This window comes from Podarcis raffonei, chromosome 2, assembly GCF_027172205.1.
Source record: "Podarcis raffonei isolate rPodRaf1 chromosome 2, rPodRaf1.pri, whole genome shotgun sequence".
Taxonomy (NCBI): Eukaryota; Metazoa; Chordata; class Lepidosauria; order Squamata; family Lacertidae; genus Podarcis; species Podarcis raffonei.
The window spans coordinates 86,136,205-86,152,971 of record NC_070603.1 but is presented as its reverse complement, the minus strand read 5'-3'; the positions used below and the strand labels follow the sequence as shown (position 1 = coordinate 86,152,971).

Genomic DNA, 16,767 nt, shown 5'->3' with positions numbered 1-16,767 from the left:
ACTAAGGACATCATATGCAGGAACAAGGAAACCCCATGAACGAAAAACCAGGTTTTGGTTAACAAATTGTGTATTAAGTAATGAGATCGTGCACAAGATAGGGGTGATGCCTTTTGGAAGTCTGTGGGAACAATCAACTGAGAAAAGTCTCCTTCACCATTTGAGTGCATTTAGATGGAAGCTTTCTGGTATTTCCAACTAGGCAATGTTGGGGAAGGGGGCAACCTTCTCTCTATCCCCATCCCTTTGTTCAATCACTGGTCCCCTGCTGGTCCATAGCGTTTCTTATACAATACCTTTTTGAGGTGTGTGTGTGGGGGGGGGAAATGTCAACTGTCAACGCATGACAAATGCCTATGAGTCTAGTTTGTCATTTGGTGAAACTAGTGTGATTATTGGTCAAATTCTGCCACACACACATGACAAAATAGACATATGCATTTGTTGCATACTACAAGTGAAGCTGGCAAACTGTTTCCCAGCACATGACAGAAGTGTTATCAGTGTGATGTTGCCTTAAGTGGTAAAAAAAGATGAGGGGGCTTTCTTTCATTATGGCTACATAAGTGTTCTAGGGCTGAGTCTAATACTGAAATCAGGTTGCAGGTGAAGCCCTATAAACAAGGCTCATAAAATATTTAGCTGGATGCAAGACAAGATAGAAGACAATCCAAACTGTTTCCATGAACTGCTAATCACTGGCAATTCTGACAGGAAAACAGTGAATGCTCTATGCTAGTGTTTCTCAACTCAGGTCCCCACGTTATTGAACCACAACTCCCATCATTCCTGACCATTGGCTAAGCTAACTTACATGGTGGGCTTGTAGTCCAAAAACATCTGGGGACCCAAGGTTGAAGAACATTGGATAGTATATAGCATCTCAGAGACACTTTGATGTTCCATGGTAGAGATAACTCTGCAGGTAAACTCTGTTTAGAAATGTGCTCTTTTCATATCTTCCCAAGAGACTGCATCACCTGGAAACTAAGTGTAAATGGGGATGTAAAAAATTCAGCAGCTGTTGCAAAAAGAAAGCCTCAAAGAGAAACTTGATTCACAGCTCTTCTTGATTCAGCACTAATTTAATGTAGAGACTGCAATGGACCTTGTCATAATACTTGACAAAGGCTATAGAGCAGACGAACCTTTTGTTCCTCATTATGCAAAGTTAAAGATAGAAGCGTGTCAGCACCCTTCTTCCCAAGAGTCTCCCAACTGGGCAAAAAGAGTCCATTAGCAATCACTGTTGGTATAAAAGCAAAGCTGAATGCTACAAGGAAGTCTTTATTTTCATTTTTACACAGAATTAAAAATCCTATCTGTAGACATTCACGCAGCAGTTCAAAACTGGCAGGGTTCCTACATTCTTATATTCTTAAGAGGAAAAGAAAACTGAAGCTTATTTATTTCTATGCCATAACAGCATTAACAGAATCTCTCTACAGGTCTACAAGCATCACATATTATTAAAGCCAAAAACAGTAAGTTCCTAAGGCTGACTAGCAAAGATGAGAGACCTAAAGTTAGCAACAATATGGACTCAAACTACGTTGGAAGTCAAATAGGAGTGAGTCAGAAACTTGTTGTTTGAGAGAACAGTCTGAATCACAGAAGGAAGTTGGCTAAAATTCCACAAAGCAGAGAAGAAAAACAATATAGCAAGCAAGGAGACAAATGGCAGAGACATCCTGAAGACTAACTGTTTGGTTGAGGCTTAAGCTTTCATTGCCAATAGCCTACTTTGGCACTTGTGTCTGGGAAGGCACACATGACAGAGGCTGTGGTACACTGGATGATGCATCAAGTTAACACGCCACAAACTAAAGGGAACAACACCACATCTTTTGGACAAAGTACTAAATAGGAACATGATGCACATGTTTGTAAGGAGGAATAGAGTGAGCAGTCACATCAGTGCTATTATTCTAGAAAAAAAGATGCTCATTATATTCTCTTATAATGGCAATGGCACCCACCTGAGAGGTGGCAAAAATGAGTACCAGTGAGTTCTGGCTGAAAAAAGCCCTGCAATCACTGTGGATGAAACTGAACATTAGTCCTATAAATGCCAGTGGCAAAGCATAGACCACCTCCTCACCTCAGCAAGATACATTAAACAATTCAAAATGCATACTTAAGGGTGGATGCCCTCCTTGCTGCATGGTTTTCATGTGTATCTGGATACTCATCTCCAGAAGAGGGATGGTCACTGGGATATACATGCAACACCATGTTGATGGTCTGCATCTGTAGGTGATACACATTTCAATGTGGATCCTGTTTAAGCTGTGGTTCCTGATCTGGTAAATTAAAGTTATATAGAAGCTTGCTTCTGTGAAATGAACTAGCCCTTAGCTGAACTAGCACGCTTGTATTGTTGCACTGTGCTGGTAGTTTCATTTCCTACCAGCAAAGCATGATAAAACAAGAGCATCTGCTGCGCTGCCTTGGAAGGGGACCTATGTATTCGTGGGCAACTTACACCCATCAGGAGGGACGCCTTCCACATGCGCTGCGTCAGGAAGATTCTGGGCATCACATGGCAGGACAGAGTCTCAAACAAAGATGTGCTCTCCCAAGCCCACTTTCCCAGCAAGTTCACACTTCTGTCACAGCAACGTCTACTCTGGCTTGGTCATGTACACAGAATGGCAGATGGGAGGATCCCCAAGGATGTGCTTTATGGGGAGCTTCAGACACTGGGCCTGTTGGCGTACCAACTATGTGTTACAAAGATGCCTGCAAACCTGACATGAAGGCTGGAAACATTGATCCCTACTGCATGGGAATCCCTGGCAGATGACCGCAGCACGTGGAGACAAGACAGCCAAGTGATTCATGCACAGCCGTGGCCAGAGGAAGAATGACCACTGAAAGAAGAACCTCATGGTGCATCTGTAGCAGCAAAGCTGTATGATTTCATCTGCCACAGACGTAATTAAAATACGCCTCTTGCGTATTGGTTTTTACAGCCATGGGTAGTGTATTTCTCCAATGGTCTGACTTTACCCCCGAAGGCACACTCTTCCATTGTCTCTGGAGACAGACAGATGCCAGTTTAACGTTTTTAGCTTCTCATCAGAAACCCCTATCCACCCCCCAAAAAAAACTTTACTCCTGACCATTCAGCAAAGTTCTAGGGAAGAGGTATCAGGCTGGCAAAACTGTATTTTGGGATTGCAGGCTGCTAGTACTGCCTGCTGTGTACTTGTTTTTATTTAGCCTCCTCCAACACTCTCCTCTCAAAAGGAAGCTGGCATTGAAAAAGGGCCATTGGTTTGGGAAGGAGAGGAATGAAAACATATTCAAAGAGAGAAAATATACATTTAAAAACGGACTTAGAATGTAATTGTTTAATTTAACAAATGGTACCTGCACCCAGGTAAGTCCAAGGATTTTTCTCCTGTTGTCACTGACTTTGGCAACCAGACCCAGCCCATACAGGAAAATAACTCTTTCAACGGGAAAAGAAACTATGTAATATCACAGTGGATTACACTTCTGGACTTTTAGAAATGCCTCTCACGTTTCAGTTTTGCCAGTCTAGACCAGGATCTAGAGCACGAGTATTCTCCACAAAATAAATAGCATTTTCACAAGTCAGCATAGGGCTCAAGAGATGAACATAGAAGACTAATCCAAATGCACTACATCCAGCAAGTCTAGCCATGCTGAGATCAGACTGAAGATTACCATTTGGGGGTGGGGAATCAAGAGCTTTCAAAAACTATACATCACACATTATTTTACCTAGCAGCAGACTGCCAGAATCCCAGATCTTACTTGCCAACACTCCTAGAAGCTTACTAATGACATTTAGATTTTTTTTGTGGCAGGGGTGAGGCAGTGGCAAATAGCAGTGCTAAATCTGAGCTGGATCCCCCAAAATGAATAATTGGTACTTCTGATTATATACTTCTTGGCTAGCCTGAAAGGCATTATTTGTTGACCGAAAGAAATAGTAGATCACAGAACCAAGATACTATTTTCTTCGAGAAGAAAAGATAGGTTCTAATTCAGCCAATTACACAGCACCTGCACAGTTCCATAGGGATAGCTACTCAAGAAAGTCATGTCATCTTGACAAGGAAATCTTCAAGGATACTGTACAGGAAGTCATAATTTTTCTAGCAAAATTTCTCTGTTAAAAGCCTCATGACTTACCTTTGATCTTCCATCCGCTTTAACCCTGGGGGGGGGGAATCACCCTCCGTAACAGAAGCTGTACCCATGCAAACAGAGGGTATAATTGAAAAGCATAAATACCATTACTGTTCAAAACAGCAAACAATGCCCTTGAAACCAGTTATTGCTGAATTAATGACCAAATTGTTAAGAATGTTACCTCAGCTTTGCCTTGGGCTGCTAATTAACCAACAGTCCATTAATTCCCTGGTAACAAGAGGTTTCTCAGGCCTTATTGCTTTTGACATCTTTAATTTTGCCATTCCTTTTGGAAAGCATTCCCACGATGATTCCAGCTTCAACATCAACCTTCAGCATCACCACAACTACACCCCATCTGTAAAATGCATCCACTGGGGGAAGAAAGCTGTGCGGGAAAGCAAAGGGCTAGCATACAAGGGCGGTTTTAAAACACAGCTTACAAAACAGTCCTGAAAGGAAGAATTCCCAACATAAACTACTTTTCTGCTGCATAACTTCCAAACCTGTACATTCTACAAGGACCAGGGCATGGTCTGAATTATTTTTTTTAGTTTACATGAGCCACAGTAAACTTCCACTTCTCTTTAGTGGTTTTCACCATTTTTGATGTCATTTTTCAGTGCAAAATATATTTACTTTACACAGTGTCTATCTCTAACTCAGAAGATCTACCAAGCCATGTTCACGGTGGCCTTCATCAGGTGCCATAAGAGTGACCTCTTTGTACAATGCACCCTCTTTGTCATTTATAATCTACAGCTGCAACCTTCAACTCAAATCACATCAATGGTATAAACACAGGGTGCAGGCATTATTTGACAAACTGGGATGATAAGTATTCAGAATAGTAGCTGGTGTTAGGGCATGTAGCACAGGCGGAAATTACAGCAGTTTAGCAGGAGCATGCTTTCTAGAAATACTTCACTGGGGAAATGCCTGTGTATGGATGGAGAAGCATTCCCCAGAAGAGTGACTGGGTTATGTTTAGGCACTTGCACGCCTAAAAATGTGCAGATTCCAAAGTACTCACTCATGCATTTGTATCCCAGCATGCAACGTTAGGGGAGAGACTTGTTCCTATTGCGGCATGGGCTGGGTGTTTGAGAAGCACTCTAGTTCTGCAAGGCTCAAGGGACGCTGAAGCCAAATATAGAGACTGCAGTGCTTGAAGTGCTGCACAACTGCATACTTTGTTTTAATATGGCTTGCAGCACTGCAACGTTTTGAGGACTGAGGCTGAAGTGTGAAAATAGGTAAGCAATAAAACATGTAAATCATCCAATTGCTTTGCTGCCTTGGGGACTGGTTCAAGGTAGACCATCTGTGACTGTAAAACACCACGCTAGTCCACCTCACTATCCCCAATATTGTTATCTATCACATCTAAGGTGCAAAAAAATACTCTTTGTTTTTGAGCATTTAAAACAGAAATATGTTCTTGGTGGTGCAATAGTAGACCCCCTTTTCAGTGTTTTGTTTCCTGTTGTGGCCTTCTATAATAACCCTTGGTTGGGTTGGACCAGGAAGATCTACTTCGTTCCTAAATGGCCATTACTTAAGTATAAAAGTAAAGCTCATAAACCAAGTATTATGGAATTAGCTGTGTTTCAAAGTTTGGTCACACATTGTGGCCAAAGTATGTATTTCCAAGGTATAAAATATCACTGGGGAAAAGCCTGATTTTCCTGAAGTATGCACAGGCAGATATTTTTCTCTTTGTGAACTGAAGTCTTATTTTCCTATCAGACATTTCCCAGATATTTCACTCCCCTTACAGTCTTGTTGGATACATGATGCGCATCCAGCCTAGTGTTTAAGAACTCACCTGGCAGTCACAGGCAAGAAGGAACTGCCTGCAGGGAAGTAAGCAGGTTGGCAGAGGAGGGGCAGAATATTTGACACACCCACCCACCCACCCCGCTCTGCCCAGCACAGAGAGCAAGGAGGTTGGCAGAGGAGGGAGGAAGCCCCTTTGTCTGTACTTCTGTGCAAGCTCCACTCCTCCCAGAAGACAAGGGTTTTGCCTTTTTGGCAGGAGAGTAAGCTATGTAGGCTTATTAACAAGACACTTTCCAAGACACACTTTGGTTAATGCTACTGAGGTGTTGTTGTTTTTTTCTTTTCTTTTAAGACTCTTAGGCTTCTCTACTTCTTGAGGCTCCTTTTCAGTTGTGACATTCCAGCTGTGGGATGGTGGCAGCCATCAAATGAATTTCTATAGAACAAATTTTTGTTTGTTTGTTTAAGATCATTTTTACATAGACCACTAATACATAAAGTTTCAGAGTTGTAAACAACATAACAGAGTAGGATATAACGTAACAGAAATAAAACCTACAAATGTCTCTACAAAATCAAATAAAAAGGCAGCAATGCTACTCCTTGGTTGCCTGAATAAAAACATGCACTGGAAAAAGCCAATTGCTGGCACATGTCAAACATCAATGTCCAGTTCATGTTACTTAAAAAAAATATCAATCCATTAGTTAGTCTAAAAATATGGTTTTATCAACTACCTCCTCTACCTACTCCTGCCAGTGCCATGTATTGTGTATCAGAATACTGCTCACCTCCTCAAAATACACTATGAGAAGAATCCATTTTACATTTCTTGTAAGTAACCTCCAGTAGGAGCTATTTTCCTGGAGCAATGAAGGCCATAATATTTGAGGCTTCATGAGACAGATGGAAAAGAAATCTCTTTTTACATACATCCAAGCAATTTTTTCATAAGTGACATTTTTGGATACTCTCAGATCCCAAAGAACAAAATTCTTCTTCTACTCTCTCTCTCTTTCAACCATCCACGGCAGGGTTAGTAGTACACAAGGGTACTTTTTTCAGTAGTATAAATCAGCCATAATTCACTTTTTCAACTTCATAGCCTATCAAGGAGCCTTTTACCTTATGCCTGTGTGTTAAAAGTCTGTGCAATTTTCTTTTCTGTAAAAAGCCCATGGGGATACATAGCACATGCCAGTTTCTCCAACATAATAATTTTAAATACTCACGCCTATTAAGTTTAAGGATCCTACAATCATTAAATGGAACTCAGAGATATGGGGTCCCATATGGAGTAAATCTCTCTGGCAGCCTATTCACTGGAACGCTGCCTTGGATTCAAGGCTGATCTCTAGTGGGACAATAAGATAAAGGGCATTCTTTAAATGAACATTGATAAAAAGTGTCCAGAGTGAGTAACACCCTCAGCCAGGCGTGCAAACAACAGAGCTCTTGGTAAACAGCTTCAGAAGCTCATAAAAGGAGCCAGGTCTCCCAGGAAAGTTATCTTTTAACAACTTTCTAATCCTCCAAACACTATCATGCTTGTGTAGCTTTACGCTTTACAGAAAGTGTCATATCCCAACACCACACTCATTCTTGGTGCTTCCATTAATAAAATAATAATAATGATGACAATAGTGTCAAATTTCACAAAAGAACGTTTAAAACCAGCCTTTAGAGGATACATCAGGAACACCTGCACTAAGCCTCAGCATCTTTACTGATTTTCCCTTCACTCCCGCCCTGCCACCCCTTAACAGATTCAGAGACTGTAAAAACATTTAATCCTCAGACACTAATCTAAATGTAACACTCAAAAGAAGACAAAGACGATGCAGAAGGAGGAAAAAATTGGCCACTGCCTTTTGGGAGTCTCGCTTTATCCCAGGAGCGAGCGCATTAATAGAGCTTGGAATGAAATGCCATTTTATTCCCTGTAGCGGGGAGGGGATTAACAAGTTGTCTTCTCTAAACCTAGTCTGCGTCATGGCTCTCTGAGCAGCGAGAAAAGGACAGGGAGTGAAGTAAAAGGTGGGGAGCACTGGCCTTTTATTTACACGCATCTCCTTTTGTGGATGATCACTGATGTGAAGAGTTTGCTAAACAGTGGAATGTGTGCAAGCGTGCGGTGTGCGTCTAGATCTACGTCCCCAGCCTTTAATTCCACTGGCTGACACGTACACATACAAAATAACGCAGCCTTTGTAATAAAATAAAGCAGGCGATGCATTTTGTGGTGGTTCTCCAAGCCAACACAACATGCGCAGAACGAGGGCACAACAAGGAAGGTGGCAAAAGAGCTGCTAGTTTTCCAGGCTCTGATCAGTAAGGCTCCTGTTGCTAGGCGGCTCTTTGCTGGGAAAGACAGAGGGCTGGGTAATATCCAGCACAGAATGAAAGAGGAAATGTAGAAGGGAAGATATTTCTTAATGTGCTGCCGGCAGTTCAGATGTGAGAACGAACAGTCAAGTCACAGTGGATTGACCACCTCTGGGTCAATACTGATACCCTCCCTCCAGGTGAGGTCACAGGATGAAACACCTACCACTGCTTTGCTATGTCGCTTGGCACAAACCAGTTCATCCCCTTTCCTGTACAGATTTCCTCTCTTCTGAGAGAAAAAGAGCCAGACTTGTCCACTAACCTCAAAGGAACATTTTTTATTGTGTGGCCTTGTTAGTGAAGTTCCGCACAACACTCTGAAATGTTGAAGTGCTGTCATAAATACTAGTTAGCATTATTCATTCAGAGGAAATAAAAAGCCCTTTAATGCACTAGGCCACTTGTGCCAGAGCTGCAGATGGTCGAGAGGACGAGAAAATGAATGGAAAGGGATGCAACAGAAGCTTAGCAATGCCAAGGAAACAGCCTCCATAATTCGTGCCTCTTCTACTCATGCTGCCATTTGGTTTCTGAAAAGCAGGAGTTGCTGCTCACAGCAGAGAAAATTCTGTGTCTCCGGCTTATCCAAACACAGCAAATGACACGAAAAAAGATGGTGTCTGGCAGAAGGTGACAAAAAACGGAAACACCTTCAATGTATATATGTAAGGGAAGGAATGAGGGCCTCGTTCTAGTAATTCACCATGAGTAATGGCAAGTGGGTGGTAACACTAGAACTGGAGAGAGAGGAAATCAATTTCCTATCACACTTTTTGTAAAAACAGCTGTGTTTATGTGAACTGAGCATAAGGCTGAGAGATAGCTCCAACTTTTCCACGGAACAAGAGACACACAGAGGGCAATTCGGTGAGCCCTTTACACTAGTACAATCTTGGAAAAACCAGTGGGATACACTATTTTAATGAGTCAACTATAGACCTCTAAGAGCCGGGTTACACTATAAGTTATCCTGAGACAGCAGCTCCTGAACAGCCCTTGCTGTTTACACTTTGAAGAAGTGACTCATAAGCTGAAGAAAATCTAAAGACAGAGTCAACAAGACCAGAGGGTTTTGACTCAAATCAAGTTAATCAAAGTGTAAAGTGATGATGTAAACAGCAGCCAAGTTATGATCTGTGGTAGGTGCAGGGTGGAGTTCTCTATGACCCATCAGCAACCCTAGGCAGTTAGTAAAAGCACCCAGGAACTCCTTGGCTACCAAAGAAGAGCACATAACAGAATTAATCAAGCCTGACATTTGCTATTCTCAGTCTGAATAAGTCAGACAATGGTGAGGCAATACTTAAGCATGGCCATTTCCGTAAAGTGCTCTCCAGTCCAAACAGTATTATCAGATGGTTAAGACAGGGTTTAATATTGTGCCTTGTGCCAGATTACTACTTTCCATATTTGAAGGTGTGTGTCAAAAGGTAAGAAAATGTGCACGCTGACAGCGCTTCACAAGTAATGAGCAATAACAAGATGTGCCTGTTAAGTCCTACGGATTTGCATCTCAATAATTCACTTAAGGATGGGGAGGAGCAAGCTGCTTGCCCACTTGACCCTGCCTAAATTGTGCACAGAAGTCAGGATACACTCAAGGATGCAAAACTAGGATTTCCAACCCTGGCATTGTTTAACAACAATAAGCATTGATACGGCTCTTTTTGAATAATAATAATAATAATAATAATAAATTTTATTTATATCCCGCCCTCCCCAGCCGAAGCTGGGCTCAGGGCGGCTAACAACAATAAAACAATACAAAAGTACAACACAAACAACACTCTAAAATCATTCATTATAAAATTAATTAAATTCAAGCCACTGGCCACCATTGGGCCAGAGCTCCGCGAAGATTGCCGAGGGAGGGAGTCAGGCTGTGCCCTGGCCAAAGGCCTGGCGGAACAGCTCTGTCTTGCAGGCCCTGCGGAAAGATGTCAAGTCCCGCAGGGCCCTAGTCTCTTGTGACAGAGTGTTCCACCAGGTCGGAGCCACAGCCGAAAAAGCCCTGGCTCTAGTTGAGGCCAGCCTAACTTCTCTGTGGCCTGGGACCTTCAAGATATTTTTATTTGAAGACCGTAAGTTTCTCTGTGGGGCATACCAGGAGAGGCGGTCCCGTAGGTACGAGGGTCCTAGGCCGTATAGGGCTTTAAAGGTTAAAACCAGCACCTTAAACCTGATCCTGTACTCCACCGGGAGCCAGTGCAGTTGATATAGCACCGGATGAATGTGATCTCGCAGCGAAGACCCCGTAAGGAGTCTCGCTGCAGCATTCTGCACCCGCTGGAGTTTCTGGGTCAGTCTTAAGGGCAGCCCCACGTAGAGCGAGTTACAATAATCCAGTCTGGAGGTGACCGTTGCGTGGATCACAGTGGCTAGGTCAGGGCGAGAGAGGTAAGGAGCCAACTGCTTAGCTTGGCGGAGATGGAAAAATGCCGCCTTTGTTATAGCTGCAATCTGCGCCTCCATGGAAAGGGAGGTGTCGAAGATTACACCCAGATTCTTAACGGACGGTGCTGGCACTAACTGCGCCCCCGCAAGAGATGGGAGTTGCCCCCCCAATCCCATATCGTCCCGTCCCAGCCACAGGACCTCTGTCTTCGAAGGATTTAGCTTCAACCGGCTCCCACGTAACCATCCAGCCACAGCTTCCAGACATCTGGTCAGTGTGTCTGGGGCCGAGTCAGGATGGCCATCCATCAACAGATAGAGTTGGGTGTCATCGGCATACTGATGGCAACCCAGCCCAAAACTCCGGACAAGCTGGGCGAGGGGGCGCATGTTCAAAGTGCTTTACAAACATATGCTTTATTCATCTTTACAACAAATCTGCAAGGTAGACCAGTATTACTACTGCTCTATTCACACAGGGAATGGAGGCAGAAGAGAGTGACTTGCCTAAGGGCAACCACCTACCGAGTCCATAGCAGAGCATGAGACTCTTAATCACAGGGTTGTGGGTTCAACCTCCACATTCGTCAAAAATTCCTGCATTGAAGGGGCTTTGACTAGATCACCCTTCGGGCCCCTTCCAATTCTGCGAGTCAATTCTGTGGCTTCCTGACTCATGGGTCTCTCAAAGCTCATACTCTTGGTTACCACTCCATCTTAAATTAGAATTTCCCTCTCCCTCAAATGTAAAAGTCACCTGTTCATAACAATGAAATAACCATTCCCCATAGAATATAAGAAGAGCCTGCAGGACCAGATGTCTGTGGGAAACCCACAAGCAGGACCCAATCACAAGAGGCCTCTCTCCTCCTATGGCTCCTAGTCACTGGTCTTCAGAAGCGCTACTGCCCCTGACCGTGGAGGCAGAGCACAGCAATCATGGTCAGTAGCCACTGATAGCCGTATCCCTCCATGGATTTGTCTAATCTTCTTTGAAGTCATCCAAGTTGATGGCCATCACTGCCTCTTGTGGGAGTGAGATCCATACTTTAACTATATGGCGTGTGAAGAAGTCCTTTCTTTTATCTGTTCCAAATCTTCCAACATTCAGCTTCATTGGGTTGTCCACAAATTTTAGTGTTATGGGAGAAGGGGGAAAACATTCCTCTCTCCACCTTTTCCATGGCATGCATAATTTTATATAAACATATTTCTATCTTAGCACCTCTTATTCACCTTTTATCTAAACTCCACTCCCCATATCAGTTTGGTTGCCCTTTTCTGAAACTTCTCCAACTCTACCATATCCTTTTCCAGGTGAGATAACCAGAACTGAGGACAGTATTTTAAATGTGGTCACAATACAGATTTGTATAACCGCATTATGAACGATCCACCTGCTGCTGCACACTGGGTCACCGTCTTTGTCAAGCTATCCACTATGACCCCTAGGTCTCATTTCTGATCAGTCACCCCCAGTTCAGGCCCTTTAGAAGTATATGCGTAATTAAGTGGGGGAGGGGACCTCTTTGGCACCAAATCTCTTTCACCTGCAGCTTCTTTTTTTGTAGGAGAAAGATGTGCAAAGTAACAGCTATCTTCGGTAAGTCAACTGCCAAAACCCCACACAAAGGCCTCAGTGGGGCACCATCTGGAAATATAATGATGGAATTAAAGAATGAGATGGCAGTGCAAAACAATGAAGTGAGAATAATTACAATGTGGTATTAAGTGAAATGGAAAGCATTGTTCAGGGGCACGTAGTAGAGAAGGAGCATGTAACAATTTAAGCCAAAAACAAATAGAGCAGGGTGCGGCGGAGGATGCTTTCTAAAACCTTGCTTGAAATACTCTGGCTAAAACAACCAGGAAGGAATTAACAGCTGTCTTGACTTTTTGAAGAATGCCTCAAAATACAAGAGACAAATGTGTGTCGCTGGTCCCTATCCAGTAAGAAAATGTGGAGGGGTAGGATGAAGCCCCAAAAGGAATGCACTGAAGATAAAGGAAATATTGGCACAACTAAAAACAAGAAATATAGGACACAACCGCTGATCTTAATCTCTTCCTGCAGGAAATCCCAAAGAACCTGCATATTTCTAATTATTGCTTTCTTGCCAACTAGAAACATAGTTCTGGAAACATATTTGGCTTTGATATCATCTTCCTGTGTTCTAAGACAACTGAAGAAAAGGCTGTCATAACTTAATTACTGCTTTCCAACTTTTGAAATATTTATTCCAACAGCAACTTATTTTTAAGAGAATGTACTCTACAAATATATGCAGCATGTTGGCAACTCTGTTTTTGTTGTTGTTTGCTTGGTTTGGTTTTTTTTTAATGGAACAGCAACATGCCCATGCCTGTTGACAATTGTCGAAGCAAACTCAAAAGTAAGACTTTTAAGAAGTCAGCACCAATAAGCAGCAAATGCAGTACAAGTAGTAGATATTTACCACGCTACAGCAATCCACATTATTGTTTGCCTGTATGGGAAACCTGTCCATCTCTGCTTTATGAGACATATTGCTCAAAGTGTCCCAGGTTCCACATATATATATATGGGATAGCTCCGCCAGTAGACTTGTAATCTCATGGTCATGGGTTCGAGCTTCATGTTGGGCAAAAAATTTCCACCGTGATTGGGGGTTAGACTAGGTGACCCTCAAAGTCCCTTCCAATTCTACCAGTCTATGATTCTAAATGTATAAAACAAAGCATGCCATTACGCCATATAAGAATAGAGTGCTCCGTTATAGATCCCATTTAGTTATCCAGCATCGAGATCCAATGCATTCCGAGAAGGACAGATCAATAACAAAATGTTCTGCCTTCTACTTATTGTTCCAAATAAAAGTGTACTGCAGTGGCATTAGCATACCAGTGTCTTTCTTATCAGCAAAAGAAACAAAATCATGTCATACTGTATAAAAATAATCAATTTGTGACTGGCCTCTAAGAATTCAAAACTGATGTGTTACCTTTTCCATTCCTACAACATAGCATAGCTTTTCCCCTACCAATTTTTAAGGCAGGCATGTTTCCAATGCTGGGATGTGGTGAGCCATGCTGCCACAAGCACAAACTAAACTACCTCTTGGGGGGCAGGGGGAGAATCTGAGAAAACAAAGAGAACAACCATAATGTTGGATCCACTGCTGCTATGTGCTTCGTAATGTCACCAATCTCTTTTAGGAAGTCTTTCCAAAACCCTTCTACCACTGGGTAGAAGTTGCCAATATGTTCCTTTTGAACTGTCACCTCTCCAACTATCTGCTGATACCTTCCCCATCATTCTTGCTGGTTGAACCAGAATGTATCATCACTTTTGTAGTATTTTTTAGAAAGTTCTCACTTGTATGAACAGATAATGGTGTCGTCCCCCCAAAAATTGGGCTCTTGTGTATCATTTCGCCTATATCTGTCTTTTCCATGGATTTGATATTTCTTAATCTGATCATAGTACAGTGGTACCTCGCAAGACGAATGCCTCGCAAGACGAAAAACGCGCAAGACGAAAGGGTTTTTCGTTTTTTGCGTTGCTTCGCAAGACGATTTTCCCTATGGGCTTGCTTCGCAAGACGAAAACGTCTTGCGAGTTTGCTTCCTTTTTCTTAAAGCCATTAATACCCAGCGAATCCGCACTCCGCAAGACAAAAAAATCGCTAGACGACACAACTCGCGGAACGAATTAATTTCGTCTTGTGAGGCACCACTGTAACATCTATCTAGAAGTAGTTTATTTTTGAGACCATGCCATTGAAGCTTTTCTTAACAGCCAGGTAAACCTTTCAAATGGTATTACTGTCCTGGTGGCCTGCTTTTTAGTAAGATGCCTTTGGGATTAATAGAGGTATTTAATAGATGTTTTTGTGATAAAATGTCAAGCATCATGCAGTTCTAGCCAATCTGCTGGTGTATCTTGTAATTTGTGCCTCATTGTGTCTTCTGACAGGGGTCTTCCTTATAAAATAATAAATAATCTCCTAATCAATATAGTTCCTGCACCTTCCATCTTGCAAAGCATTTTTCTTTTTCTCTTAAGTTATATTCCCAACTAAATTCCAACTTAGAATGGATAAGCAGGTAACTCCCAAACTACAGAGGTCAACTCATCTTTGTTAATTGGTTTTCAGTGCCCATTATTTTCTGATCTTTCCTGGGAGGAAAACGTCAAAGCCCTCTCAATGCAAGGAGCTGAGAAGGCAGCTCCCTAAGCATCATCTCTTATACCTTGGAGATTCAAAGTCTTCTCTAGACTGCTCTGCAACACCCATACTCACATGTAACCTGTGGAAAACTCAGTGGACACCTTCTGTGCCAACTTTTAAATGCCTGCTGAAAACTATCTTACTTTTGTCCTCACTCCCCCTGGGTATCCCATCCTAGTATTCAGTTGCTTACTATGTGGATTATTATATCTGCTCTAACATTGTCAATGAAAAAGAATCCTCAAAAGGAAGACTTCATTTGTTTATTAAAACATGGGGAATACTATGCTAGACATCTCCATCCTATAAATGGATTTAGAATATGAAACATGTATTAAAGTGACAAAAAGGAGGCATAAAATATCATATACATATTGGCTTCAAGATAAAAATACTATTTTAAGAAATGTAGCACATGCTCCGTTAATTAACACCTAACATCTAATTTGTCATCATTTATTTGCCTGTTGCACAAAAAAGCAACTCTTAATCATCTAATTGATATATTTGCTTCAAGGGCCATTGCACACAATATGGCCCAATTATACACATTTTCTAATGCAGGTACATTTTGCAGGTTGCCTCAGTCAACTGGGAGCTCCTTGCAACGTGTCAGAAGCATGTTAAAATGCATGTTTCTTTCAAGCACTATATATTATTGACTTTTGTGTATATGCTAAACATGTACAATGTACTGCAATGCTTATGCATTGTCCTTGAAATTTCATGGAATGTATTAACTTAACTCTTCCGTTTAAGAAAGTGTGTGTGTGTGTGTGTGTGCGCGCGCGCTTTCCTCATATGGCAACTACAAAAATATTTGTATTTCTGGTCTGTCAGACTTGGCTCCTGTCAGGTTTGGGGCAGGGTAGAAAGCGAAGTTGAGGAAGGAGCTAAAGCCAGGCAATGGACAGAGCTGCACAATCCTGGCCTAAGATGGAGCAGAACCCCTTTCCTTCTAAAGTGTGAGCAAGTGTGATCTGGATGCACAGTATCTACTCTGCTCTACTATGACACTTCTTGGCTGGTTTCCGTGTAATTCCCTGCTTTGGCCAAAACTGGGTGGAAGCATGCAAAGTGAATCCCCCTCAGGACCACACTAAGCCAGCTCCTTCTGGAAAAATAATATTGTTTTTAATCTGTCAATGGGATAACAATTACATTCTTACCTGATCTGATCTTCTGCATTGGTAACTGCCTCATTGTATTGATCCAAGGTCATCTTGTAGATTTCAGAATTCTGAAAGTTTAAAAAGGCATCACCCAGCATTACAAATTAATGTTTGTTAAGCAGCATAGTCCAGTACAAAGGTTCTTAAACTGATAAAGGCAAGCGGGACATATGCTATACATTAAAGCACCAAAAGGGAGGGGTAACAGGGATGAAAATGCTTGCAAAAATAAAGGATTCTGAAGCTCATCATCATCATTTATACCCTACAGATAAAATAATAGCTAAAAACAAACCAGTGAGCTTCACCAAGTATCATTTCATACATGAGCTCCTGTAGTCAACCTCAATGCACTGAGTGAGAATGAGCAAATTAACAGCCCACCTCCAATCCAAAGAAAATATACTCAAGAATTGGGCTCTCAGGTATATGAGAAAAGTTCTCCTAGCAACTGCTGGTGCTTTCTGAGAGATAAGCTTCAAGCTTGGAGATCCACAGGTCTGGCAAGGGCAACATCAACCAGTCATTATTGTAAAGGTATAAATAACAATATCAGAAACAGAAAAGGCAGGTTAATTGAAAAGCAAGTATCCAAACATTAGCCTTTTTATAAGTCAGGGTTGGGGAAAAGGATCCAGTCCATAGGATGGATT

General features: G+C 42.1%; 1 protein-coding gene across 3 annotated transcripts in view; it reads right to left on the bottom strand.

The window, feature by feature from the left end:
• The window catches only part of CHCHD6 (coiled-coil-helix-coiled-coil-helix domain containing 6), a 190,352-nt gene that overhangs the window by 64,883 nt on the left and 108,702 nt on the right, over positions 1 to 16,767 (bottom strand). For all 3 annotated transcript variants that reach the window (XM_053377998.1, XM_053378000.1, XM_053377999.1), the window contains one exon: positions 16,112 to 16,182. In XM_053377998.1, coding sequence (XP_053233973.1) covers positions 16,112 to 16,182 — 71 coding nt within the window. The remainder of the gene's footprint in view (positions 1 to 16,111; positions 16,183 to 16,767) is intronic.